Here is a 27,485-nt window from a genome sequence, read left to right on the forward strand (position 1 = left end):
AGCATACCCGATTCCCTAACAAACAACGCTCACAAAGAGCAATCCCTAAAAACGAAGGCAAAAAATACCTTTACACATTCTACAAAGTCAAAAAAGAAACCAAAAAAAAAAGGGGGGCCAAGAATTCAGTGACTTCAAGGCAGGAGAAGCTTCCGGCTAAATTCAAGTGTGTCCCCCCCCAAAACCATCAGAACAACCCCATCTAAATAAGCATTCGGGACCATACAACGGGACAAACATATCCAGGCGGCCCCGAAGATAACATATAGAACTGAACAAGGATATTAGCCTGAGGCATCAGGAGACAGATATACGGATAGAAGTGAGCACCGTAACATCATATTATAAGCATAACAACAGGTCTTAAGATTTTCCCATTATTCTCTCCCCCCCGCCAACAGTGACTGTATATCTCTCCCAAAAAAAAAAAAAAAAAAAAAACATAGCGGGCAGAAGAGAAACAGTATACTAGCAGATAGAGAAACCGAAAGCGTGAGTTCAGTCAGCAGCCAGCGCCCGCCGTGCCGGAAAGCGTCTGTCCAGCCACACTGATGCCTCACGGGAAGACGTGAAGAACTTAGTTTCTCCATCAGAAACAACCCGCAGTCTAGACGGAAAAAGCATGGCATAGGGGATGTTCAGTTCACGCAGCCTGCGTTTCACGGGGGTAAACTGAGCTCTATCCTTCTGAACTTCTATAGCAAAACCCGGAAAGACTGATATCGGAGAGCCGTTCCACCTCAGAGGGCCCTTAGTACGGGCCAATTTCAGAATCACATTTCTATCCCGGTAGTGAAGCAGCTTGGCAATGAACGTACGGGGTGGTGCCCCTGGTGGTAATGGACGCATCGGAACCCTGTGAGCGCGCTCCACCGCAAAGTGTGAGGTGAACTCCTCCGCTCCAAATGTATCCAGCAGCCACTTCTCAAGAAATTTTTCGGGGGAGGTACCCTCCTCTTTCTCAGGGAGTCCGACGAAGCGGACATTATTCCGTCTCAATCTTCCCTCCATATCCATCATCTTTTTATGTACCTCCGACATCTGTGACTCCAGAGCAGAAGCACGTCTACCGAGTGGTGTAACCGTGTCCTCCAGAGTGGATGTGCGTGTCTCAACTTCACCGACTCTCTCTCGCACTCGCTGGAGATCTTGGTGTATGATAGATAAGTCCGCCTGGACCTGACCGATCCTGTCGGCCAAGCGGGCCTCGCTGGCCGTGACCGCATCCAGCACCCTCTGCAAAGCGGCATCTGTAGCCTCCACAGAGGAGCCAGCTGACGGAGAAGGCGGCGACGAGGTCGACTGCACCTCCCCTTGATGAGATCGCGTCGGAGGGTTTCTGGCAAATTTCTCTAACTTCGCCGCAGCCGCGGCAGATTGCTGTGGTTTCACCATTATGGCCAAGCTGATGGTGGAGAGCAGGGAACTATAGTATATCAAAACTGTCCAGCTGCTACGTGTGAATTATATAGTATATTAAACAGTCCAGCCGCTGCCTCGACAAATAGTATATCAAAACTGTACAGAGGTTGCCAGTAGGGAAGGCAGTATATCAAATCTGACCAGCTACAGCCTGTCTTGACTCTGACCGCAATAACATCTGCAAAGGGCCACCAGGATAAGGTGAAGGTAGACCTGCACTGTTCTACAGTCCATACAATGGCAGGGTAACAGGGAAGCCCCACATAGGAGCCACACGCAGCCTGTATATAATATAATATGTGTATCACCCTTTATGCAGGGAAGCTCCCCCAGGGTGCATCTGCCCCCCCAGTAGCATAAATATGTCCCCAGGATGCAGGCAGGGAAGCAGGAGCTGTGGCTTTAAAGCAGGGGAGCGGCGGCGGGACCCGCGGCAGCGCCGCAGCAGGGATTTCCCCGGAGTCAAGCAGGGTCAGGCCGAGCGCACACAGTGTCCCCGGCGCCTCGGCTCCACACAGCGGCGGCAGCTGGAGCGAACACAGGCAGTGTGTAGCGCGGCAGCACGGGAGAGAGGAGAGCGGCTTGTCACGTGGTACGGCAGGTCCCGGAGCCCCGCTCACTCAGAACAGTCCAGCTGCAGCGGGAGTGTAACACTCGGCTCCCGAATCGACACAGGGGTCCCTCCACAGCTTCACAAAGGTATTGGGGCTATCTTTGGACCCAGGGGGGGACACAGGATGTAATATGCGGATATTATTGCCGGAGAGCCACACAACCCGTGTGCTACTCCATGTCCGCCGTCAGCTGTAGGGTATTTTAAGAGCAATATTCCGGTGTTAGTTTGCAGAAGATCGCACGCTCCTGCGAATAGTTTGGGGTGTATTAAGTGAGTAGTTATAGTTTGTATTGCTCCCATTTATAGAGATGGTGTGATTTGTTTTATTGTGGACACACATTTGTACACGTGGTCCGGACAAAGTACAAAGCACACGATATTTGTTCAATTAAGGTGAGATAGTAGGCATTTAATACAATAGCACATAACTATCCGGTTTCAAAAGCAGGTTACTCTAAAATTTAGTTTAAAAACTGTAAGCACCTCTGGAAAGAAGCTGCTGACCTAAAGGGAGTAAAAATGTTCGGGTTTTGTGTTTTGGTTTTGGATTCGGTTCCACGGACGTGTTTTGGATTCGGACGCTTTTTGGCAAAACCTCCCTGAAATTTTTTTGTAGGATTCGGGTGTTTTTTTTACAGGATGGCAGATTTAAAAAATAGTCCCCAAACAGCACATGATGCAAAGAAAAAAAGAGGTGCACCAAGATCGCTGGATGGCTAAGCTAAGCGACCCAAGTGGCCGACACAAACACCTGGCCCATCTAGGAATGGCACTGCAGTGTCAGACAGGATGGCAGATTTAAAAAATAGTCCCCAAACAGCACATGATGCAAAGAAAAAAGAGGCGCAATGAGGTAGCCGTGTGACTAAGCTAAGCGACCCAAGTGGCCGACACAAACACCTGGCCCATCTAGGAGTGGCACTGCAGTTTTCTAGCGAGAGGATGAGTGCTTCCATCCTCATATGAATCTGAACCACTAGCCATGAACATAGGCCAGGGCCTCAACCGTTCCTTGCCACTCCGTGTCGTAAATGGCATATTGGCAAGTTTACACTTCTCATCAGACGCTTTTAATTTTGATTTTAGGGTCATTTTACTGAACTTTTGTAGTATACTTGACGACACAGAGGTAGAGCAATGGACTACTGTACCGTACTGCTATATATTATATACTGGTGGTCACAGCAAAATTCTGCACTGTCCCCTCCTACTATATACTGCGCACAACTAAATTGCAGCACAGGTATGGATGCATAGTATATGTCACACGCCAGGGGCAGCGGCCGCCGCGCTTACCCCTGCGTGCCCGCTGGTCCTCCTGGCGGTCCCCGCCTCCGGTGGTCGCCGGGTCCCGGCGTCTGGCTCGCGCTCTTCCCGGCGGTTCCCCTGAGTGTGGGTGCCGCCATTACACCCGGCTATCACGTGGGTGGTGGGCAGGTGACATCACTGGCTCCCCTCCACCAATCAGAGGAAGGCGGGGAATTCAAAGGTGGATGCCGGATAGAGCCCGGCGCCTGAGTATCGTCTCTTCTTAGAAGTGTACTTCAGTGCTCCTTTGTGCAGTATGGCTCTCTGCTGTTTGAGCTCCAGTGCTTCCAGCATTCAGCGTGTTCCTCTGTCTCACAGTCTCCAGTGCTTCCAGCATTCAGCGTGTTCCTCTGTCTCACAGTCTCCAGTGCTTCCAGCATTCAGCGTGTTCCTCTGTCTCACAGTCTCCAGTGCTTCCAGCATTCAGCGTGTTCCTCTGTCTCACAGTCTCCAGTGCTTCCAGCATTCAGCGTGTCCCTCTGCCTCACAGTCTCCAGTGCTTCCAGCATTCAGCGTGTTCCTCTGCCTCACAGTCTCCAGTGCTTCCAGCATTCTGCGTGTTCCTCTGTCTCACAGTCTCCAGTGCTTCCAGCATTCAGCGTGTTCCTCTGCCTCACAGTCTCCAGTGCTTCCAGCATTCTGCGTGTTCCTCTGCCTCACAGTCTCCAGTGCTTCCAGCATTCTGCGTGTTCCTCTGTCTCACAGTCTCCAGTGCTTCCAGCATTCAGCGTGTTCCTCTGCCTCACAGTCTCCAGTGCTTCCAGCATTCAGCGTGTTCCTCTGTCTCACAGTCTCCAGTGCTTCCAGCATTCAGCGTGTTCCTCTGTCTCACAGTCTCCAGTGCTTCCAGCATTCAGCGTGTTCCTCTGCCTCACAGTCTCCAGTGCTTCCAGCATTCAGCGTGTTCCTCTGTCTCACAGTCTCCAGTGCTTCCAGCATTCAGCGTGTCCTTCTCCCCTACAGTCTACAGTACTTCCGACATCCAGTGTGTCTCTCCGCTGTACAAACTACAGTGCACTCAGTGTGCTTCAGTATCGCTCACAAGTTTCTCATCACTCAGTGTGCTTCAGCATCGCTCACAAGTTTCTCACCACTCAGTGTGCTTCAGCATCGCTCACAAGTTTCTCACCACTCAGTGTGCTTCAGCATCGCTCACAAGTTTCTCACAACTCAGTGTGCTTCAGCATCGCTCACAAGTTCTCACCACTCCGAGTGCTTCAGCATTTGCCCGCAAGTCTTCCATCATTCAGTGCGTTTCAGCATTGCTCTCAACTCCCCTTCAATAGGTGATTCTTCAGCATCGTTCTCGAACTCCAGTTGCCGTTTTGGTCCTGCATGAGGAAGACCTATATCCGGCCGTCTATACTCCGGCCCAGCTGCGGTTCCTCTTCCCGACCATCGGAAGAACCCCTGAGTTCTCAACTCTCTCAACCCAGGTCAGTGACAGTATACTCAGGCCACATGGACCCGGGGGATCGGAACACAGAGTCAAGCGTCATCCAAAATTTGTCTTCTCGAGCTCAGAGTCAAGAGGCGGCACAGGAATTGTCCGGCCGTCTGGATCAAATTCAAGCATCTCTGGCTTCAGTTGTTCCGTCTCCTGTTCCTGTACCCGCTCCAGTAGCCGTTTCCAGTAATGTCCAACCCTCTGCTGGAATCAGTTCACGTCTTCAGCTTCCTACTCCCTCCCGCTATAATGGGAATCCAAAGAATTGCCGCGGTTTTTTAAACCAGTGCGAGGTGCACTTTGAACTTCTTTCACACAATTTCACTATGGATCGGTCTAAATAATGAAATAACTGTGAAATATTTGGTTAGGATGAGCCGGCAGCTGAGAAATCAACAAAGAAATCTAAAGCTGGTGATTCCTGACCTACCGAACAGTAATTGTCATGACATTGAGCCTGGGGATTATGTGATGATTCAAAATTTCTTACGCTCAGGTTGCCTCATACACAGTGGGAAGGACCATACCAAGTCTTGTTAACCAGCACGACAGCACTAAAGGTCGCCGAAAGAGAGACTTAGGTCCACTCGTCCCACTGCAAGAAGGTCGCTGACCCGGAGAGAACTCATGACAAAGAGCAAGGTGAAGAGAACCTCGTATCACTAGAGTGTTTGTTCCGGGAAAGTTGAGAGGCAGGACTGTTGAACGGCACCTGAGCGCGGAGAGCAACAAGACCAAGGACGGTTGTTTTCTTTTTTTCACCCCCCCTGCATTTTCCTTTATTTTCTCCTCCTTATTTTCCTTCTTTCCCCTAACGAAATGGATCTATCACAAGAAATTGCGTTTCGGGTTCTAGTAGTAATTCAGTTTTTGATCAGGACAATTTGTTTTGGTGAGGGTCCCAGAGAGGTCGAGCGGGGATCTGGAATGGGTTCTGATGGCGAGTACGAATTTGTAGGATCGCAGGAGCAGCACATCACTCGAGTAAAGGCTGGTATCAGTAAGCGCTCGGGTAGTCATGGAGCTCGGAGGCAATGTGAAGGGTTATTGTCTGATGAATATTGTATTTGTAGGAATTGTGAGAACATAGTCGATGATGGGTGCATCCAGAGATGTCAGTCCAACATTAATATCGACATGGACCGACATCCGTTGAGTGATTACCACTCACTAGTGGGTAAGGTTTTAAACCAGACGGAATGTTGGGTGTGCTCACAAGTACCTCATGGTCAGAGTAAATCAGGATTAGTACCATACCCTTTAGCAATAGATGAGGTACTCGAATTACGTGGTGGGAGACCGGTGGACAAAAAATTAAATATCTCTAGGCCCCCTAGCCTGAAGCTCCACCAGTACAACGTAGATGGGTCCCTGTTGTGTTTCAACATTTCTAATTAACCGAAAACCCGGAAATTGGGAAGTGACTTGGAATAACCAGACAATGACTTTTTCACACAGAGCTGATAGGATTCCTATTGACTCTGAACTTGTACGCCAGATATCCAACAGTTGAGGTATTTTCGATATAGGTATACACGTGGAAGCAAGACCATGTGGGTTGGAAAAGTATCGTCAGGGTATTGTGCCCATATCATCCAGCCCGATACTTGCACTGAGCAAATGAGAGAACTAGGGATTGGTTTCTTTACCTGGAAAGTTTGCAACATGGTGATGTTACATTTTGTCCCCTATGTTCTCCCAGATGATTCCTATTTCATATGTGGGAGGAAAGTGTACAAGTGGCTTGCTCCAAGCTCTGAGGGATTGTGTTACATTTGAAGGGTACTACCAGAGGTCATGACCATAACCCAGGATAAGATGAAAGACGTTCACTGCAGCGCTCAGACTCCTTATACTCATACCCACTATGAACACATCATCAAGAGACACCTCATAGATAGGGCAGAGCACGCAGCCTCTGATTTGATCCATGAATCCACCGGGATTCAGTTCCTTCTCGCATTAGATATCACCCGCACTGCCAGAGGACCTATAAATTATAGGTACATCCATGCGCTAGCGAACTTGATAGACAATATCACAGAGATGTATGATGACACCTTCAGGTATATGGGAAGGGATTTACAAGCCTACAAGAAGGAACTGATCCAGCACAGGATGGTCCTTAATTATGTTACAGCCGTGACAGGTGGGTACTGTGTTACCCTGGCAACTCAATATGGCGTGAAGTGTCGTACGTATATCACAAATAGCACTGATGACCGCACGGAGATCATCGATCAAAAGATGGACGAGAACTTACAGTTGAAGTGGGAGTTCAGGAGGAAGGACAACCTTACCTAGCGACTGAGGGTAATGAACTGACCGGCTGGGTCTCATGGTTGAACCCATGCAAATGGTTCTCAGGGTTAGGAGAGTGGGCTCAAAATGTCATTATGAGTGTGGGGAAGTTTCTCCTTTGTATCCTGGGAGTCATCATAATTATTGGTCTGATATTCAGGTGTGTTCGAATTTCTAACGCGACGCAAGCGCAGCACAAATTTGATGAGTCTAAGGAGCGTGGGCGCTGTTACAGCAGCAAATTTAATTTATGACCCCTCAATAGAAACTGTGATATGATAAGGATTGTAAAAATGAATTTCATGGCCTGTTTCTTTCTCCCGTTTTTCTCTGTCTCCCGCTCTACCCAGATACATTCAACTGGAAAAGACGTCAACCCTACCCAAAATGTTTATGTGAATGTATTTTTATATATGTGTCTTATCTTCATCTCTGCAACCTCCAGTTAATGGCACACAAAGTCGACAGGTGATAGCCACATATACTAGCACTCACATATGTTCCCCCTCCATGTATCATCAACTAAATGTGCTCCCCATTTGTTGGAATAAGAAGCCGAAAAGAGCTCTGTAATGTTTGTTTGCCCATTTACAGACCCTTAATACGGGATGAGAAGGATTTAATGTATACTTCGCAATACCTCGAAGCTTATTTAGAACATATACGGCACGATGATACATGCCCCTCAAACATTTATTCATACATACATGCTTTTTACTATCACGCTAGGTCATAAATTTCCTACCTACAACTCTCCCCCGATCATCCAAGCTTCTGTATATATTGTATAGGTAATATTTTTCTGTTTATTGATTAGTTAGTGGCAGTTATTGATGACTGCCAAAGGGTGGACTGTCGTAGTCGAAAAATATTGCAGTACACACATCACGTACAAACTACACACAGATGGCCTCCGTGCGTGTACTTGCTCTGCCGTGCATGCGCATTTTCACCTTAATCGCTCCATTGCGAAAATCGTCAACGAGCGAACAACTCGGAATGACCCCCAATGTACTAATAACCTATTACTATTGTAGAGAGTGCTGCCTGGCCGCTGTGACTGTGTGTAATTCACAATCAGAGTGTCGAAGTCGAAAAATATTGCAGTACACACATCACGTACAAACTACACACAGATTGCCTCCATGCGCGTACATGCTCTGCCGTGCGTGCGCATATTCACAATTTGCGTATTAGCGCGTGGTATGGGTAATTACAGTAGTGTACATAATCGCATGGAAAAGCCATAAAAACACATTACATATTTAATCCAAATAGTGCACAATGTACACATAGTCTCCCTGCACCACACCAGTGAGTTACACATGTTTAAATGGTATAAGAACAAAGGGATTCACCTTTACAGGACAGGAGGGGACAGAACTAGGTTATAAGGAGGTGTTTAGTATTCAGCTGTAGAGTATTTTAAGAGCAATATTCCGGTGTTAGTTTGCAGAAGATCGCACGCTCCTGTGAATAGTTATGCGCAGGAGCAGAATATAAATATTAACTGTATTTACTGTACACTTGATATGCGGTGGGAACCCAGAGGAGACCATCTGCAAGTGCACCTGGAACAGACATCGCCCACCTATTCAAACTGACCTATGACCTCTCCTGTACTGTAAATGACCATTCCTGTGTCCAATGGATAAAGAGATTACAGTTCACAGTTCCGGGAAGCGCAGGCGAAACCAAAACGTATGTACCATTGACTGTAGCCATTTTCTTATTGTATTGTATTGTTGTTATTGTAACCCCCTGCTAGTAAAGAACCGTTGGTGGGTCAGATCCCAACATAGTCTTTGAAATACAAATTGGTGTTGTGTCTCTCTTTCCCTGCTAGTGTTATATAAGTGTAATCTAGTCACACGTGTAGCTGCAAAGTGCTCACGGTGTGTCTTTGTGTGTGTACACACCGTGTGTACTTTGTACGACCATCGCCGCGTTTGTACGCAAAGTGCGTACACGGTACGAGGCTTTGTATGCAAACTGGGTAAAAAGTACGTAGGCTAAGGATTGATTACAGTGGCCGCAGCGGCTCCATTTAAAGTGTATTGAATGTCTTTTTAAAGTGTTGCTTTTAGTCCTGTAAGTAAATCAACATTTACAAGAGCATCCAGGCTTCACGCTCTACCTGCGTTCGAAGGCCACTACAATTGTGGTGCCCTGGGCAGTTGCCCAGGGTGCCTATACATTAAGATGGCCCTGAGCTGTGGCATAACACTAAGGACGACTCTGACACAAATTGTGCTTCTATAGATAAAACAGGACAGGCACTTTATTGGGGCAATTACAGTTATTCTAAGGCGATCAGATCACTGTAATAAGATAACATGCTCTGTAATAGTTCTTTGTAAGCCTATGTCTGTGGTACTGCCCTATATCCATCTAACCAATCCTGTTCTGTGACAGACTCAGTTATTATTTAATTCAAACCGAGAGACGTCATATATACCTCACTCAGTGTGGCCGCTTTGGTGATTAGCTCATAGTCCTGGCAGTCCTGGTCGGAATGTTCAGAATCTAAAAGAAATAACACAATCAATGACAAAAGAAAACGTCATAGAAAACGTATTGGAGCGTCCTGCATAGGAGCGAGCGGTGATGGAGTCTGGTACGTGATTTGTGCTGCTATGTGTATGAAGGAGAAGTACCGGGACCGTAAAGAAATATATTTATATAATTTATTTATCCAGCATTTATGACCTATCATCAGCGATTAGTCTGCCCTGTATTGACTGCTGCATCTGTACAACAGCTGTTATCATACCTGCATGTGCAGGGACTTGTGTTTGCTGACTTTATCCGACAACGTCCTGAGAGGGAGGAGACTAAGCTACAGCTGGGTGGATGATATAAAGTAATACAAGGTAGTAGTTATGCTGAACACGCTACCACAATGCACTCATAGAAGCAGGGTTACTAAATTAATATTGTCTATTCAAGATAAAGGTTTAATTACAGTATAGGGGAAGACATTTATTAGTGCACAGCAGACATCCTGTCAGTATTAGTGATAGCCTTTGAGCCGTGCAGGCGATGTTTTCTCTGTCGGTCATATTGGTGCTGCATTGATGTGTGGGGGTGGGGTGGGGGAGGACCACACCTATATACTTTTAGGATATCCACTCTCGGAAAAAAAACCTGTGGCTCTGTGCTGCATTGTGGGGGGAGCGGGGCCATGATAATTTAGCAGAGGCTTGGCTTGAAGATGCAAATTGCATAAGCAAGGCCTTGTTTTTTTCTAATTAAGAGGGACATGTACTAAGCAGTGATAAAAGTGGAGAAGTGAGCCAGTTGAGAAGTTGCCCATGGCAACCAATCTGCATTGAGGTAACATTTATAATTTGCATACTATAAAAATATACAGAGCAGCTGATTGGTTGCCATGGGCAACTTCTCCACTGGCTCACTTCTCCACTTTTATCACTGCTTAGTAAATGTCCCCCTTATATAAATTGTATTTTATGCTTTGTGGCCCTTATTGTCTACATACAAAGCAACGTTATTGTTTTATTTTCATACCTCTGGTCTATGATAAGAAGAGGTAGGTGGGACCTGATAATGACAGTTTCCTACCCACCATGCAGCAGGTAGACCGCCCTGTGGGACAGTTATCACTTCTCTCAGAATTCCCAAAAGTACCACCATAAATCAGCAGTCTCCCAGAGATTCCGGGAGAATAGGTAACTAAGCAATGACAGCCATTTTATGGCTGAACCAATATTTGTAAGAATGCTACCAATCAATTCAGTATGACCCGGTAACATCACTGAGACATGAGGCACAAAGGTCCTATGCAGAAAGATGGTGGAATGCACTCCTCATGGACGCATGAAATTAGTGGTATCAGGAACAACAGCCCACAATATAGCTGCCTCGTGTAGGAGAGGGATACAAAGAATTACAAAATGGCTTCTGTAACCCGTTACCACATTGACGCCTCAGGCGGGCTGGCCTTTATCAACACAAACCTCGCCCTGTTACAGACTGAACCTCATATTTCTCTGACGTCCTAGTGGATGCTGGGAACTCCGTAAGGACCATGGGGAATAGCGGCTCCGCAGGAGACTGGGCACAAAAGTAAAGCTTTAGGACTACCTGGTGTGCACTGGCTCCTCCCCCTATGACCCTCCTCCAAGCCTCAGTTAGATTTTTGTGCCCGGCCGAGAAGGGTGCACACTAGGGGCTCTCCTGAGCTTCTTAGTGAAAGTTTAGTTTTAGGTTTTTTATTTTCAGTGAGACCTGCTGGCAACAGGCTCACTGCATCGAGGGACTAAGGGGAGAAGAAGCGAACCTGCCTGCTTGCAGCCAGCTTGGGCTTCTTGGCTACTGGACACCATTAGCTCCAGAGGGACCGAACACAGGCCCAGCCTCGGAGTCCGGTCCCAGAGCCGCGCCGCCGGCCCCCTTACAGAGCCAGAAGCAAGAAGAGGTCCGGAAAATCGGCGGCAGAAGACATCAGTCTTCACCAAGGTAGCGCACAGCACTGCAGCACTGCAGCTGTGCGCCATTGCTCCTCATACACACCTCACACTGTAGTCACTGAGGGTGCAGGGCGCTGGGGGGGGGGGCGCCCTGAGCAGCAATAAAAACACCTTGGCTGGCAAACATACATCACATCTAACCCCCAGGGCTATATGGATGTATTTTAACCCCTGCCAGAATCCATAAAAATGCCTATCTCCTCAGCACACTGGCGCCATTTTCTCTCACAGCTCCGTTGGAGGGAAGCTCCCTGGCTCTCCCCTGCAGTTACTACACTACAGAAAGGGGTTAAAAAAGAGAGGGGGGCACTAATTAGGCGCAGTATTAATAAAACAGCAGCTATAAGGGGAAAAACACTTCTATAAGGTTATCCCTGTATATATATAGCGCTCTGGTGTGTGCTGGCATACTCTCCCTCTGTCTCCCCAAAGGGCTAGTGGGGTCCTGTCCTCTATCAGAGCATTCCCTGTGTGTGTGCTGTGTGTCGGTACGATTGTGTCGACATGTATGAGGAGGAAAATGGTGTGGAGGCGGAGCAAATTGCCTGTAATGGAGATGTCACCCCCTAGGGAGTCGACACCTGAGTGGCTGAGCTTATGGAAGGAATTACGTGACAGTGTCAGCTCTTTACAAAAGATTGATGACATGAGACAGCCGGCTACTCAGCCGGTGCCTGTCCAGGTGTCTCAAAAGCCATCAGGGGCTCTAAAACGCCCGTTACCTCAGATGGCAGATACAGACGCCGACACGGATACTGACTCCAGTGTCGACGATTAAGAGACGAATGTGACTTCCAATAGGGCCACACGTTACATGATTGAGGCTATGGAAAATGTTTTACATATTTCTGATAATAGCAGTACCACTAAAAAGGGTATTATGTTGGGTGAGAAAAAACTGCCTGTAGTTTTTCCTGCATCTGAGGAATTAAATGAAGTGTGTGATGATGCGTGGGTTTCCCCCGATAAAAACTGTTAATTCCTAAAAAGTTATTAGCATCATACCCCTTCCTGCCAGAGGATAGGGCACGTTGGGAAACACCCCCTAGGGTGGATAAAGCGCTCACACGCTTGTCTAAACTACAAGTCCCCGGATACGGCAGCCCTTAAGGAACCTGCTGACAGAAAGCAGGAAAATATCCTTAAATGGATATACACTCACACGGGTGTGATACTGCGACCAGCAATCGCCTCAGCCTGGATGTGCAGTGCTGGGGTGGCTTGGTCGGATTCCCTGACTGACAATATTGATACCCTAGATAGGGACAGTATATTACTGACTATAGAGCATTTAAAAGATGCATTTCTATATATGCGTGATGCACAGAGGGATATTTGCCGACTGGCATCAAGAGTAAGTGCGCTGTCCATTTCTGCCAGAAGAGGGTTATGGACAAGACAGTGGTCAGGTGATGCTGATTCCAATATGGAAGTATCGCCTTATAAAAGGGAGGAGTTATTTTGGCCACGGCAACGGCTGGGAAATCCACATTTTTACCCCAGGTAGCCTCTCAACATAAGAAGACGCCGTATTATCAGGCGCAGTTCTTTAGGCAGCATGACGCTGGGGCTTTACAAGCGGACTCAGGCACGATGGGGGCCCGTCTCAAAAATTTCAGCGTGCAGTGGGCTCACTCACAGGTGGACCCCTGGATCCTTCAGGTGGTATCTCAGGGGTACAAATTGGAATTCGAGACGTCTCCCCTTCGCCGTTTCCTAAAGTCTGCTTTACCGACGTTTCCCTCCGACAGGGAGGCGGTATTGGAAGCCATTCACAAGCTGTATTCCCAGCAGGTGATAATCAAGGTACCCCTCCTACAACAGGGAAAGGGGTATTATTCCACGCTGTTTGTGGTACCGAAGCCGGACGGCTCGGTGAGACCTATTTTAAATCTGAAATCCTTGAACACTTACATACAAAGGTTCAAATTCAAGATGGAGTCACTCAGAGCGGTGACTGCGAACCTGGAAGAAGGGGATTATATGGCGTCTCTGGACATCAAGGATGCTTATCTCCATGTCCCAATTTACCCTTCTCACCAAGGGTACCTCAGGTTTGTGGTACAGAACTGTTACTATCAGTTTCAGACGCTGCCGTTTGGTTTGTCCACGGCACCCCGGGTCTTTACCAAAGTAATGGCCGAAATGATGATACTCCTTCGAAGGAAGGGAGTTTTAGTTATCCCTTACTTGGACGATCTCCTGATAAGGGCAAGATCCAGGGAACAGTTGGTAGTCGGGGTAGCACTATCTCAAGTAGTGTTGCGGCAGCACGGTTGGATTCTCAATATTCCAAAATCGCAGCTGATCCCGAGGACACGTCTTCTATTCCTAGGGATGATCCTGGACACAGTCCAGAAAAATGTGTTTCTCCCGGAGGAGAAAGCCAGGGAGTTATCCGAACTAGTCAGAAACCTCCTAAAACCAGGCCAAGTGTCAGTGCATCAGTGCACAAGGGTCCTGGGAAAAATGGTGGCTTCCTACGAAGCAATTCCATTCGGCAGATTCCACGCAAGAACTTTCCAGTGGGACCTGCTGGACAAATGGTCCGGATCGCATCTTCAGATGCATCAGCGGATAACCCTGTCACCAAAGACAAGGGTGTCTCTCCTGTGGTGGTTGCAGAGTGCTCATCTTCTAGAGGGCCGCAGATTCGGCATTCAGGACTGGGTCCTGGTGACCACGGATGCCAGCCTGCGAGGCTGGGGAGCAGTCACACAGGGAAGAAATTTCCAGGGCTTGTGGTCAAGCCTGGAGACATCACTTCACATAAATATCTTGGAGCTAAGGGCCATTTACAATGCCCTAAGCCAAGCAAGACCTCTGCTTCAAGGTCAGCCGGTGCTGATCCAGTCGGACAACATCACGGCAGTCGCCCACGTAAACAGACAGGGCGGCACAAGAAGCAGGAGGGCAATGGCAGAAGCTGCAAGGATTTTTCGCTGGGCGGAAAATCATGTGATAGCACTGTCAGCAGTGTTCATTCCGGGAGTGGACAACTGGGAAGCAGACTTCCTCAGCAGGCACGACCTCCACCCGGGAGAGTGGGGACTTCACCCAGAAGTCTTCCACATGATTGTAAACCGTTGGGAAAAACCAAAGGTGGACATGATGACATCCCGCCTAAACAAAAAATTGGACAGGTATTGCGCCAGGTCAAGGGACCCTCAGGCAATAGCTGTGGACGCTCTGGTAACACCGTGGGTGTACCAGTCAGTGTATGGGTTCCCTCCTCTTCCTCTCATACCAAAAGTACTGAGAATTATAAGACGGAGGGGAGTAAGAACTATACTCGTGGCTAAGGATTGGCCAAGAAGGACTTGGTACCCGGAACTTCAAGAGATGCTCACGGAGGACCCGTGGCCTCTACCTCTAAGAAGGGACCTGCTCCAGCAAGGACCCTGTCTGTTCCAAGACTTACCGCGGCTGCGTTTGACGGCAGGGCGGTTGAACGCCGGATCCTAAAGGAAAAAGGCATTCCGGATGGTCATCCCTACCCTGATCAAAGCCAGGAAGGATGTAACCGCAAAGCATTATCACCGCATTTGGCGAAAATATGTTGCGTGGTGCGAGGCCAGTAAGGCCCCGATGGAGGATTTTCAACTAGGCCGATTCCTGCATTTCCTGCAAACAGGAGTGTCTATGGGCCTAAAATTGGGGTCCATTAAGGTTCAAATTTCGGCCCTGTCAATTTTCTTCCAGAAAGAACTAGCTTCAGTTCCTGAAGTTCAGACGTTTGTAAAAGGGGTACTGCATATACAGCCTCCTTTTGTGCCTCCAGTGGCACCTTGGGATCTCAAGGTAGTTTTGGGGTTCCTAAAGTCACATTGGTTTGAACCACTTGAATCTGTGGAGTTAAAATATCTCACATGGAAAGTGGTCATGCTGTTGGCCCTGGCCTCGGCCAGGCGCGTGTCAGAATTGGCGGCTTTATCCTGTAAAAGCCCTTATCTGATCTTCCATTCAGACAGGGCGGAATCGAGGACTCGTCCTCATTTTCTCCCTAAGGTGGTTTCAGTGTTTCATCTGAACCAACCTATTGTGGTACCTGCGGCTACTAGTGACTTGGAGGACTCCAAGTTGTTGGACGTAGTCAGGGCCCTGAAAATATATGTTTCCAGGACGGCTGGAGTCAGAAAATCTGACTCGCTGTTTATCCTGTATGCACCCAACAAGCTGGGTGCTCCTGCTTCTAAGCAGACTATTGCTCGTTGGATTTGTAATACAATTCAGCTTGCACATTCTGTGGCAGGCCTGCCACAGCCAAAATCTGTAAAAGCCCATTCCACAAGGAAGGTAGGCTCATCTTGGGCGGCTGCCTGAGGGGTCTCGGCTTTACAACTTTGCCGAGCAGCTACTTGGTCAGGGGCAAACACGTTTGCTAAGTTCTACAAATTTGATACCCTGGCTGAGGAGGACCTGGAGTTCTCTCATTCGGTGCTGCAGAGTCATCCGCACTCTCCTGCCCGTTTGGGAGCTTTGGTATAATCCCCATGGTCCTTACGGAGTTCCCAGCATGCACTAGGACGTCAGAGAAAATAAGAATTTACTTACCGATAATTCTATTTCTCGTAGTCCGTAGTGGATGCTGGGCGCCCATCCCAAGTGCGGATTGTCTGCAATACTTGTACATAGTTATTGTTACAAAAATCGGGTTATTGTTGTTGTGAGCCATCTATCCAGAGGCTCCTCTGTTATCATGCTGTTAACTGGGTTCAGATCACAGGTTGTACGGTGTGATTGGTGTGGCTGGTATGAGTCTTACCCGGGATTCATAAATCCTTCCTTATTGTGTACGCTCGTCCGGGCACAGTATCCTAACTGAGGCTTGGAGGAGGGTCATAGGGGGAGGAGCCAGTGCACACCAGGTAGTCCTAAAGCTTTACTTTTGTGCCCAGTCTCCTGCGGAGCTGCTATTCCCCATGGTCCTTACGAAGTTCCCAGCATCCACTACGGACTACGAGAAATAGAATTATCGGTAAGTAAATTCTTATTTTTTCTCTAGCCTATAAAACTGATCTCTGCAAGCTTACCGGGCGTACTGATCACATGTACGTTGATTATTCTGTACCCCAAGCATTTAGAGAGGTGTTTAAAGTCTTCCTCAGAGGAATAAGAAGTTGTATTGCTTTGAGCTAAAATAAAGTTGAAAAAAAAATATATTACACACAAAGTACCATTGGGGGTAGATTTACTCAAGCTTCTAAAACACAGTGGAATTATTTCCCAGACAAACAAATCAGCAACTGGCTATCATTTTCTAGAAATGATAGATAGAATCTGATTGGTCATTACTAAAAACACTAATATATCTAATTGGAAACAATTAGCATCTAGACCGACGCAAGGACAAGATGCGTCGGGGTGGGGGGGGGTTCAATAAGCAGAGTCAGGTATGAACATGGCATAAGTAGTGAATGCACCTCCAGGGGCGTAATAAGAGAGGAGGGCGCCGGTGTGCAGTCTTCATCCGAGTCCACTCCTCTTTAGCCGGCGGCGCGAGGGCGTAGACTCTGGCGCCATGCGTGTGCAGGTCACCGGGGAAATGGTACGGTGGCTATTCGATTTTCTCTCCACGCGTCAGGCAGGTTACTATTCCCAATCGCAGTCCACGTGGATGGTAAATCAAGCAAAAGTTGAAAAATATGTGAACCCCCTCAAAAAATTTGTGTCGACCATATGCGTGTCAACCATTCAGCTTTTGTACCTGTCGACCTTAAGCACCGTGTACAGTTTACCAGTTGACCTTTTGACCACGCCGGCCTACTGCAGGTCAACCTTTTGATGTCGCCCTATTGACTAACTTGACACTGTCTACTGTAGATATACATTAGAAACCACTTATAAGCATATGAGCTCCCCCCTTCCCCTTCCTACACAGAGTAGGAATCATGTTTTGGGGGGATGCACTGTAATCCCGCCATTAGATCACAGCTGCAGCAGTTAGACTATATTTGCATAACAGGGTGTGTCTTAGACACGTTCGGCAAATTAGCAGCTGTCAGCATCATCCACTCATAAACTGCACCATCAATACAAGTCCAGGGGGGCCCACACCACACACCCATGTTTAATTACTTACCTATGTCCTGCATCGGCGTTACTGCTGCACCAGATATCACTTGGAAAATAGCAAGGCAGCCATTTTCCCTGTGATTCGCGCATGCGCAGTAGAAATTTATCTCCGGAAACCTGGCATCCTCCATGTTCCCAGAGACCTGTGCATGTGCAATAGAGATTAGTTACTGGGAACATGGCAGGCGCCATGTTTCCTGAGACCTGCACAGCATCTACTGCATCGCAGGAATTAGAGGGCCCACATGGAGTGCGCACACAGGCCCCCTTCTCTCTTACACCGCCCCTGGATATGACCTGGCAACGAATCTGACATTAAACAGCAACCAGCGCGCAGGAATGGAGAATGGGAGATAGGGACTGCTCTGCAGGACTGCAGGGTATGGAAGACTGTGAGAGTTATAGTTACAGTATAGTCTGACTCCGCCTTCATCTTCATACAGGATCACATGGTCCTTCATTGGGTAAACTGAGAATGTATGGTCATCCTCCTTTGCTGTGGAATAAAAGAAAGAATATATAATAATAATGTTATGAATATAGCAGTGTGATGGCATCAGGGGTTTCACAAAGGTCACGTTTGCTTTTTTTCGGTGCTAACAAGCGTATAAAGTAGGAGTGGAGAGATATATGGTTTGTATTGTGTGTAGATTAGAGCATTGATTACTTTTATTTATAGATTACATTATTGGTATTCAAAAAGAAGCATGTTATATGTATAAGCTGGGTGCACCCTAGACGATATATGTCGTCTGATCCCGGTCGGATCGGAGCGACATATCGGGTACATAATCTACTCTGTACCCATGATATGCACGCTCCCGCGGGTCACTAGCGACATCCCCCGTCGGCCCTGCAGCAGGGCAGACGGGGGATGTCACCGGTGGCATTTACATGCTGCAGAATGCAGCATGTCACGTGACTCCCCACCCGTCAGACATGGCATCGGCAAGTGTGGACGCACCTGCCGCATGCGGGATCCCATCAGCAGTGATGTCAGGGTGGGTACACTTGGCTTAGGGGGTCATTCCGACCCGATCGCACGCTGCACTTCTTCGCAGCGGTGCGATCGGGTCGGAACTGCGCATGCGCGGCGTGCGCATTGCGCACATGCGTAGTTGCCGTTGCCGGGCAACAACGTGGGGAATGAGGAAAGCGGTTGCAGCGGCGACCGCAAGAAGAATGACAGGAGGAAGGCGTGTCGGGGCGTCAACTGACAGTTTTCCGGAAGTGGTTCGGCGAATGCAGGCGTGTCTAGGCGTTTTGAGGGCGGATGTCTGACGTCAATTCCGGGTCCTGCATCGCTGGATCCATCGCAAATGGTAAGTAGGTCTAGGGCTGGTCTTGCTTTACTTGAAACTTTTTCAGCATAGCAGGGCTGCACGAGCGTTTGCTGCCCTGCTATGCAGAAATATACTCCCCCATAGGCGGCGTCAGGTTGATCGCACCAGCAGCAAAAAGTTGCTACGTGTGATCAACTCGGAATGACCTTCTTAGTGTGTACCCAGCTTAATGTGCCCCCATCAGGAAACAAATAAAGTATAAAACATTGGGTAACATTTCTCAGAGTTAATCTTAATCTGGGTACACACTAGTGCGATGTCGGCATGAAATGCCATTTCGTTACGACATTTTGCCTACATCACTCAGTGTGTACTCATCATTACGCACGCCCGCGGCCGCTAGCGACGGACGCTTGGTTCTATGTGCTGCACATAAAACCAAGCGTTGTCACTAGCGTCCTGTAGAATATTAATGGTGGACGGAACATGTTTGTTCCAACCATTATTAGTATTGCCCCATGTGTACACACAATCTAGGGCTGACCGGGATTCGTACCGACGTCTGAACGAATCCCCGTCACTCTAGTGTGTATTCACCATTAGTGACCTGATTTTGGAATTGTAAATATCTGCATTACAGTTATACAAGTGGCCCCAGAGCCGTCCCTAGGCATAGGTAAACTAGGCAGTTGCCTAGGGCATCTGGTATGCCTAGGGGCACAAGCAGCTTCTGCTGATTAAAATGCTATGCGGCATGCCTATATTCTGTGTGTAGCATTTCGTATGCAGATACAGCCACAGTCGCACACAGTATATAGGCATGCCACATATCATTTTAATAAGCAGAAGCTGCTTGTGCATCCTAGCCACATAGCAATGCAAATAAGATGCATTTTCATAAAAAAAATAGGCACCCGACGTTAGCAGAGCTGCCAGATGACTCACGCCAGGAACTATATGTGTCATTATGTGTGTAAGGGCATTAATAATGTGTAACATATGTGTAAGGGGCACTGTGTGTGTCATTATGTGAATAAGGGCACTAATAATGTGCGGCATATGTGTAAGGGACATTATGTGTGTCATTATGTGTATAAGGGCATTCACAATGTGTGGCATATGTGTAAGGGAAATTATGTGTATAAGGGCATTAATAAGGGTTGGCATAATGTTGATAAGGATATTAATAATGTGTGTCATATGTGTAAGGGGCATCACTGTGGGGTTTAATGTGTATAAATGCATTACCAATGTGTGGCATTATGTGTATAAGGTGCTTTACTGTGTGGTGTAACGTATAGAAAGGGCAATACTGTGTGGTCTAATGAAAATAAAGAGCAATATGGTGTGGTGTAATGTGAATAAGGAGCAATATGGTGTGGTGTAATGAGAATAAGGAGCAATATGGTGTGGTGTAATGTGAATAAAGAGCAATATGGTGTGGTGTAATGTGAATAAGGAGCAATATGGTGTGGTGTCATGAGAATAAAGAGCAATATGGTGTGGTGTAATGTGAATAAGGAGCAATATGGAGTGGTGTAATGAGAATAAAGAGCAATATGGTGTGGTGCAATGTGAATAAGGAGCAATTCAGTATGATGTTATGTGAATGAGGGGCACTACTGTGAGGAGTAACGTTTATAAGGTAAAGTGTTACTACTGTGTGATGTAATGTGAATAAGGGACACTATCGCATTATAAATTGTGAATAAAGTTGCACTACTGTGAGGCATAAGTTGAATTGTGGGTATGCCCCTTGCCAGCAAAAACACATACCTTTTTGGGCTGTGCGCCAAATGTGCACACTGTTCTTATTTAAATTACAGGGGGTAGGAAGAAAAGAAAAAAAGGACTACTATGGGTGTAGGGTGATTGTGCTGGGAAAGGGGTGCAGGGTCAGAGGCGGAACTAGCGGTGGTGCTAGGGGGCACCAGCCAAAATCTTGCCTAGGGCATCATATTGGTTAGGGCCGGCTCTGAGTGGCCCAGTAGGTAAGAGCTGACATTGTGGCTGCTAATGCATCTCAGTCTCATTAGAGGGGTGACTCAGTAGGTAAGAGCTGACACTGTGGCTGCTAATGCATCTCAGTCTCATTAGAGGGGTGACTCGGTAGGTAAGAGCTGACACTGTGGCTGCTAATGCATCTCAGTCTCATTAGAGGGGTGACTCAGTAGGTAAGAGCTGATACTGTGGCTGCTAATGCATCTCAGTCTCATTAGAGGGGTGACTCAGTAGGTAAGAGCTGACACTGTGGCTGCTAATGCATCTCAGTCTCATTAGAGGGGTGACTCAGTAGGTAAGAGCTGACACTGTGGCTGCTAATGCATCTCAGTTTCATTAGAGAGGTGACTCAGTAGGTAAGAGCTGATTCTGTGGCTGCTAATGCATCTCAGTCTCATTAGAGGTGACTCAGTAGGTAAGAGCTGATACTGTGGCTGCTAATGCATCTCCGTCTCATTAGAGAGATGACTCAGTAGGTAAGAGCTGACACTGTGGCTGCCACCACATCTTAGACTCTGCTAAAGAGGAAACTGGGCACAAATGTCACTTGTCTAGGCTACAGGGTTGGACTGGCCCACCGGGGTATAGGGTAAACCCCCCAGTGGGCCCCACTGCCTGAGTGCCCACCTCCCCGCTATTGATCGGGTTTCAGGCTGAGCACTTGAATTATGCATATGTTACCTTATACTGCACAGGACTACAGTGTATTCTCTACAGTGCATTGCTGTTATTACTCTGGTACATTATCATGCATGCACTGGCAGTATGTACTACCAGAGCCGGCCCTAACCAATATGATGCCCTAGGCAAGATTTTGGCTGGTGCCCCCTAGCACCACCGCTGGTTCTGCCTCTGACCTTGCACTTCTTTCCCAGCACCATCACCCCTCACCCATAGCAGTCCTTGTACCCCCTATATTTTAAATAGGAACAGTTCGCACATTTGACGCACAGCCCAAAAAGGGGCATCTTCTTGCTGGGAAGGGGCATGGCCACACAATAGTAACCCCAATTCCAATTACGCCACACAGTACTGCAACTTTATTCACATTTTATCTTGCGATAGTGTCCATATTTCATATTACATCCCACAGTAGTATCACTTTACCTTATAAACTTTACTCCTCACAGTAGAGCCCCTTATTCACATTACATCACACTGAATTGCTCCTTATTCACAATACACCACACCTTATTGCTCTTTATTCACATTAGATGACACAGTAGTGCCCTTTCTATATGCAACGCCACATAGTAGAGCACCTTATACACATAATGCCAAACATTAGTAATGCATTTATACACAATTCCACACAGTAATGCCCCTTACACATATGAGACACATTAATGTCCTTATAAACATAATGCACCTTACACATTATGACAACCTTTATTAATGCCCTTTTACACATAATGTCCCTTACACATATGCCGCACATTATTAATGCCCTTATACACATAATGACACACATAGTGCCCCCTACACATTTGCTGCACATTATTAGTGCCCCTATACACATAATGACACACATACAGTAGTACCCTGTTACACATATGCCGCACATTATTAATGCCCTTATACACATAATGACACACATAGTGCCCCCTACACATTTGCTGCACATTATTAGTGCCCCTATACACATAATGACACACATACAGTAGTACCCTGTTACACATATGCCGCACATTATTAATGCCCTTATACACATAATGACACACATAGTGCCCCCTACACATTTGATGCACATTATTAGTGCCCCTATACAGATAATGACACACATACAGTAGTACCCTGTTACACATGTGCCGCACATTATTAATGCCCTTATACACATAATGACACGCATAGTGCCCCCTACACATTTGCTGCACATTATTAGTGCCCCTATACACATACAGTAGTACCCTGTTACACATATGCCGCACATTATTAATGCCCTTATACACATAATGACACACATAGTGGCCCTTTACACATATGTTGCACATTATTAATGCATTTTTACATGACACACATAATGCTCCTTACACATATTCCGAACACTACTGCACAACCAACCCACTCACATGCACACAGCACTCACACTTCCACTAACACTGTGACCTCTGCCTCTGCTTGGATACAGATGTGTCCTCACAAATCTTGCATCAATGCTAATGTCGGGCACCTTTTTTTAATGAAAATGCATCTTATTTGCATTGCTATGTGGCTAGGATGCACAAGCAGCTTCTGCTGATTAAACTGATATGCAGCATGCCTATATACTGTGTGAGACTGTGGCTGTATCTGCATATGAAATGCTACATACATAATATAGGCATGCCGCATATCATTTTAATCAGCAGAGGCTGATGATGCCCCTAGGCATATCAAATGCCCTAGGCAATTGCCTAGTTTGCCTATGCCTATGGCCGGCTCTGTGTACTACATATATTTATTAAGGGACCCAGATCATGCTCTCTCTAATAGTTAGCCAAACCTCTGTGGTGTATGGCCGCACCCCCTCTAGAGACTGGCCACACCCCTAAATATGGGCCCCCACCACTGCATTCCCCCATTGGGCCCTTCATGCACCAATCCAATACTGCTTGCCTAATTAAAGAAACCAAATTCCATCTATACATCGCTGCCAGTGGTGTAATTAGACATGTGGGCCGATAGCAAATATCTTGAATGGCCCCTGAAAGTTTCCAAGGAGGGACGCTTGAATGCCCCAATGTGACCAAAAGGCCACCTTGTTCAAAATGTCGCTCATCTCCTTCTCTCATCTCCCTTCCTCTAGCCTCCATAATGGTTGGGCAACAGAACACCCTCCTTGTCCCCATGCTGTCAGCCTTGATGCCTTTACAGGCTGTGCTAGAAAAATGACAGATAGTCACTGATTGGTTGGTACTTTTCTCTCTCCACTTTATCTCTCTCCTAGATTTGATAAATCTCCTCTCTTGTGAAAGCAAAACTGGTACCTCAGAGGGTGGTGATGCATCACCTCCAGACACAATGGCAGCCCCGCCCACTGTAGTTGCCAATGGTGATAACCACCTATCAGCCTTGGTCTGTGTATCATAAACCTCTACCAATTCCAATAAATACTGTAGGTCTTGCGAAGAAATATGGCTCCCAGACATTCACCACAGAGGTACCATTATAATACAGTCTATATACACATGCATCTGTAAATGCCAATCACAGACAAACTCCTCCAGGGTTTATTTCATGTCATATAGGTTGAGAAACATGGTGCCCCCTGGCAGTTGAATCAATCTCCCGATATTGCTGCAGATATCGCAGAGCCTCTGGACGAATGGAATCAGTGGTGAGAAGGGAAAGTGGCCTCACTGACTGACCTTTACCAGCTAATTATGGGTATGAATGATCTATATCTCCGTACCTGTCAGTCTGTAGCTGTTGTTCGCTTTGGTAATTTGCATTTCATGTGCCTCTGTTCTCACAAGGTGGTTACTTAAAAAGAGACAAATAAATGAGTAACAAAAACGTTAATGCCTTCACTGTATGAACGTACACAAATCCTGTAACAGCATATACAGTCAGGTGCCTCAGTGATGTTATATGGAGTAATAACATTCATGTTACATGTCACGCTCGGCGTAAGTTGGGGTTCCGACAACCGAGTTTTGGCTGAAGGGACAGCTACCTGTGAGTAGAGTAAACGGGGTGGCTGAATGTAATTCCTCCTCATGGGGTGGAAGCCAAACTAAGTGTTAACGTTGGCCGGAGGGCGTAAAGAAAAGGAGGACTTCGTAGGAAGATAACTGTCGTTTTAATGAATAATCAGGCTGTACACGAATATTGGAGCAATTGAAGAAACTGGAAGAATTAGAGCCTATGGTTAAATGACTCAAAGAGTGAAGCTGAAGAACTCCGGTAAAGAAGAACTGAAGACTGTGTTTTATGATTAAAAGACGTGGCTGAAGAACTTGGAGTTTGAAGAAATGAAGACTGTAGTTTGTGATTGAAAGATGAGGCTGAAGAACTTGGACTTTGAAGAAATGAGGACTGTAGTTTGTGATTGAAAGACGAGACTGAAGAACTTGGACTTTGAAGAATTGAAGACGTCTGTGGGAACCGCCGTTAGCACCTGGAGCTCCTCTACGAGCTGGGACCCCGTGAGCGCTTCCACGAGTGGCAACGGACTTAGACAGCAGGACTGCAGCAGCGTTTAGGTAACCGATGGATGAGAGCAACCAGGACCAGGGAACCAGAAGTAACCTGGGAGCACAGAGCTGGAGAACCTTTCACAAGGAGGTAACTTGAAGCACTGGCACTCTCCCTCTGAGCCAGCCCCCTTTTGTAAGGGGAGAACACACAGGATTGGCTGGACACAGATTGGGAACTTCATTGGTAATGCTCTGGTCTCCAACATGGCTGCACAGGAGACATACTTAGCTGTTAGCACAAAGCTTTAGCCAGCTTCTGTCTCTGACACACTATACTGTGTCACCACTAGAGGACCTTACCGCAGCGATCCCCGTCGCAGCGCCCAGCTCTCCAGACCCCCGGCCCCCGGCCCTTGGCAGCAGCACATCCGTCCAGAAGGACCCGCCACCAGCAACTCCCTGCCGCCGCAGCCGCGCCAACCAGCAGGACAGTAACCCGCGGGAGCACCCGCCGTAGGTAAGTCTCCGGAGCCTGACATTACAGGTTGTATAGAGAGATAGGAACAGGAGTCATAATAAAAGTCTGCAGTGGAAATATAGGGAGAGACAGGTGGATGCAGAGATATGAAGTCAGTGGAACGTGGAGGGTAGGTTACAGAGAAAAGAAACAGTCTTCGGTCGGTAGTATTAGAGGTATGGAATCTATAAGTGGCTCAGTGGGTAAAACTGGAGTGTGTGGGAAAAAGGAGACAGAAATCTTCCAATAGGACAAGTGAAACAGTTCACGTCAAAAATACACATAGCACCTCCACCCAGTGGTCACATTTATCCCACCATTACACAACTGTGTCTAGACTTAGCCTGACTGTGGTGAAAACAAAATGTAACATGAGTCTTTATCAGAACTGGCTAGAAGTCTGAAAGGCCTGTTTATTAGCATTGCATTTAGGTGCAAAATGTGAACCACCATGGCCAGTTACTAGCAAGCTGGCTGGTGCCATGTGTCTGAGTTTGCCGGTGGTGCCACGTTTCTGAGTGTGCCGTTGGTTCCATGTGTCAGAGTGTGCCATTGGTTCCACGTGTTAGAGTGTGCTGGTTGTGCCACGTGTCAGAGTGTGCTGGTTGTGCCACGTGTCAGAGTGTGCTGGTGGTGCCACGTTTCTGAGTGTGCTGGTTGTGCCACATGTCAGAGTGTGCTGGTGGTGCCATGTGTCTGGGTGTGCCACGTTTCTGAGTGTGCCGTTGGTTCCACGTGTCAGAGTGTGCTGGTTGTGCCACGTGTCAGAGTGTGCTGGTGGTGCAATATCTCTGAGTGTGCCGGTGGTGTCACGTTTCTGAGTGTGCCGTTGGTTCCACGTGTCAGAGTGTGCTGGTTGTGCCACGTGTCAGAGTGTGCTGGTGGTGCCATGTGTCTGAGTGTGCCGGTGGTGCCACATTTCTGAGTGTGCCGTTGGTTCCACGTGTCAGATTGTGCTGGTTGTGCCATGTGTCTGAGTGTGCCGGTGATGCCATGTTTCTGAGTGTGCCGTTGGTTCCACGTGTCAGAGTGTGCTGGTGGTGCCATGTGTCTGAGTGTGCCGGTGGTGCCACGTTTCTGAGTGTGCCATTGGTTCCACGTGTCAGAGTGTGCTGTTGGTGCCACATGTCTGAGTGTGATGTTGGTGCCACGTGTCAGAGTTTGCCATTGGTTCCACGTGTGGTCAGAGTGTGCTGGTGGTGCCATGTGTCTGAGTGTGCCGGTGGTGCACATGTTGCACCTAAATTCAATGTTAGTAAATGATTCCTTTAAGTTGCATTAAGAATAGGGCTCATTTTTATAAAAAAAAAGGGATACCTTAGGGCTGGTAGTGTAGGCTTCTCTGTGTTCTGTGGGGCTTAATGTAATGGTGATTTAAAATTGTCAGTCTCTATAGCCAAGGTAAGGTGGTCTTCACTCATAGCTGGTGTCTTTCTTTCCCAAAGAACCTAATCCGTTCCGTGGTACTTGTTTTAGCTTTCATGCATAGCTTGTAGTCACTGATCAATATGGGGATCACTAGTGATCAACAACAATTTCAGAAATGTCAAGTAGGTGGAGTCAAACACAAGCAGACAAAATAGATTGAAACAAGCCCTGAGGTCAGGGCTAGCGGTGGGGAACGGTGGTGAGGAGCTCAGCAGTGGTCGGCAACTGTAATACAATAGTACAATGACAGCTAGGTCAGGAAACAAAGAGGGAATGCCTGAGTGATCTAGGCCCAGGTCTGAACCTATGTAGGAGCTGCCACTATAACAGGTTCTCACCTAAAGTACCGCTGCTAATAGCATACCGCCCTTTAGGGGATATCCAATTAGCCGCGGTGCTAATTGTCTCGACGGAGGCTATCCTATTAGCCCCGATAAGCAGGCGTGAGCCATGGCTTATCTGGGATTTTGTTTTACCTA

At 47.4% G+C, this 27,485-nt stretch overlaps 1 protein-coding gene across 2 annotated transcripts in view; it reads right to left on the bottom strand.

Annotated features, from left to right (window-relative positions):
- LOC134949616 (uncharacterized) overlaps nt 1-27,485 on the bottom strand; it is a 67,888-nt gene that overhangs the window by 38,225 nt on the left and 2,178 nt on the right. For both annotated transcript variants that reach the window (XM_063938315.1, XM_063938314.1), the window contains exons 3-6: nt 24,335-24,405; nt 18,069-18,155; nt 16,618-16,719; nt 9,553-9,620 (exon numbers count right to left, since the gene is read on the bottom strand). In XM_063938315.1, coding sequence (XP_063794385.1) covers nt 9,553-9,620; nt 16,618-16,719; nt 18,069-18,155; nt 24,335-24,405 — 328 coding nt within the window. The remainder of the gene's footprint in view (nt 1-9,552; nt 9,621-16,617; nt 16,720-18,068; nt 18,156-24,334; nt 24,406-27,485) is intronic.

This window comes from Pseudophryne corroboree, chromosome 8 (assembly GCF_028390025.1).
Source record: "Pseudophryne corroboree isolate aPseCor3 chromosome 8, aPseCor3.hap2, whole genome shotgun sequence".
Classification (NCBI taxonomy): domain Eukaryota; kingdom Metazoa; phylum Chordata; class Amphibia; order Anura; family Myobatrachidae; genus Pseudophryne; species Pseudophryne corroboree.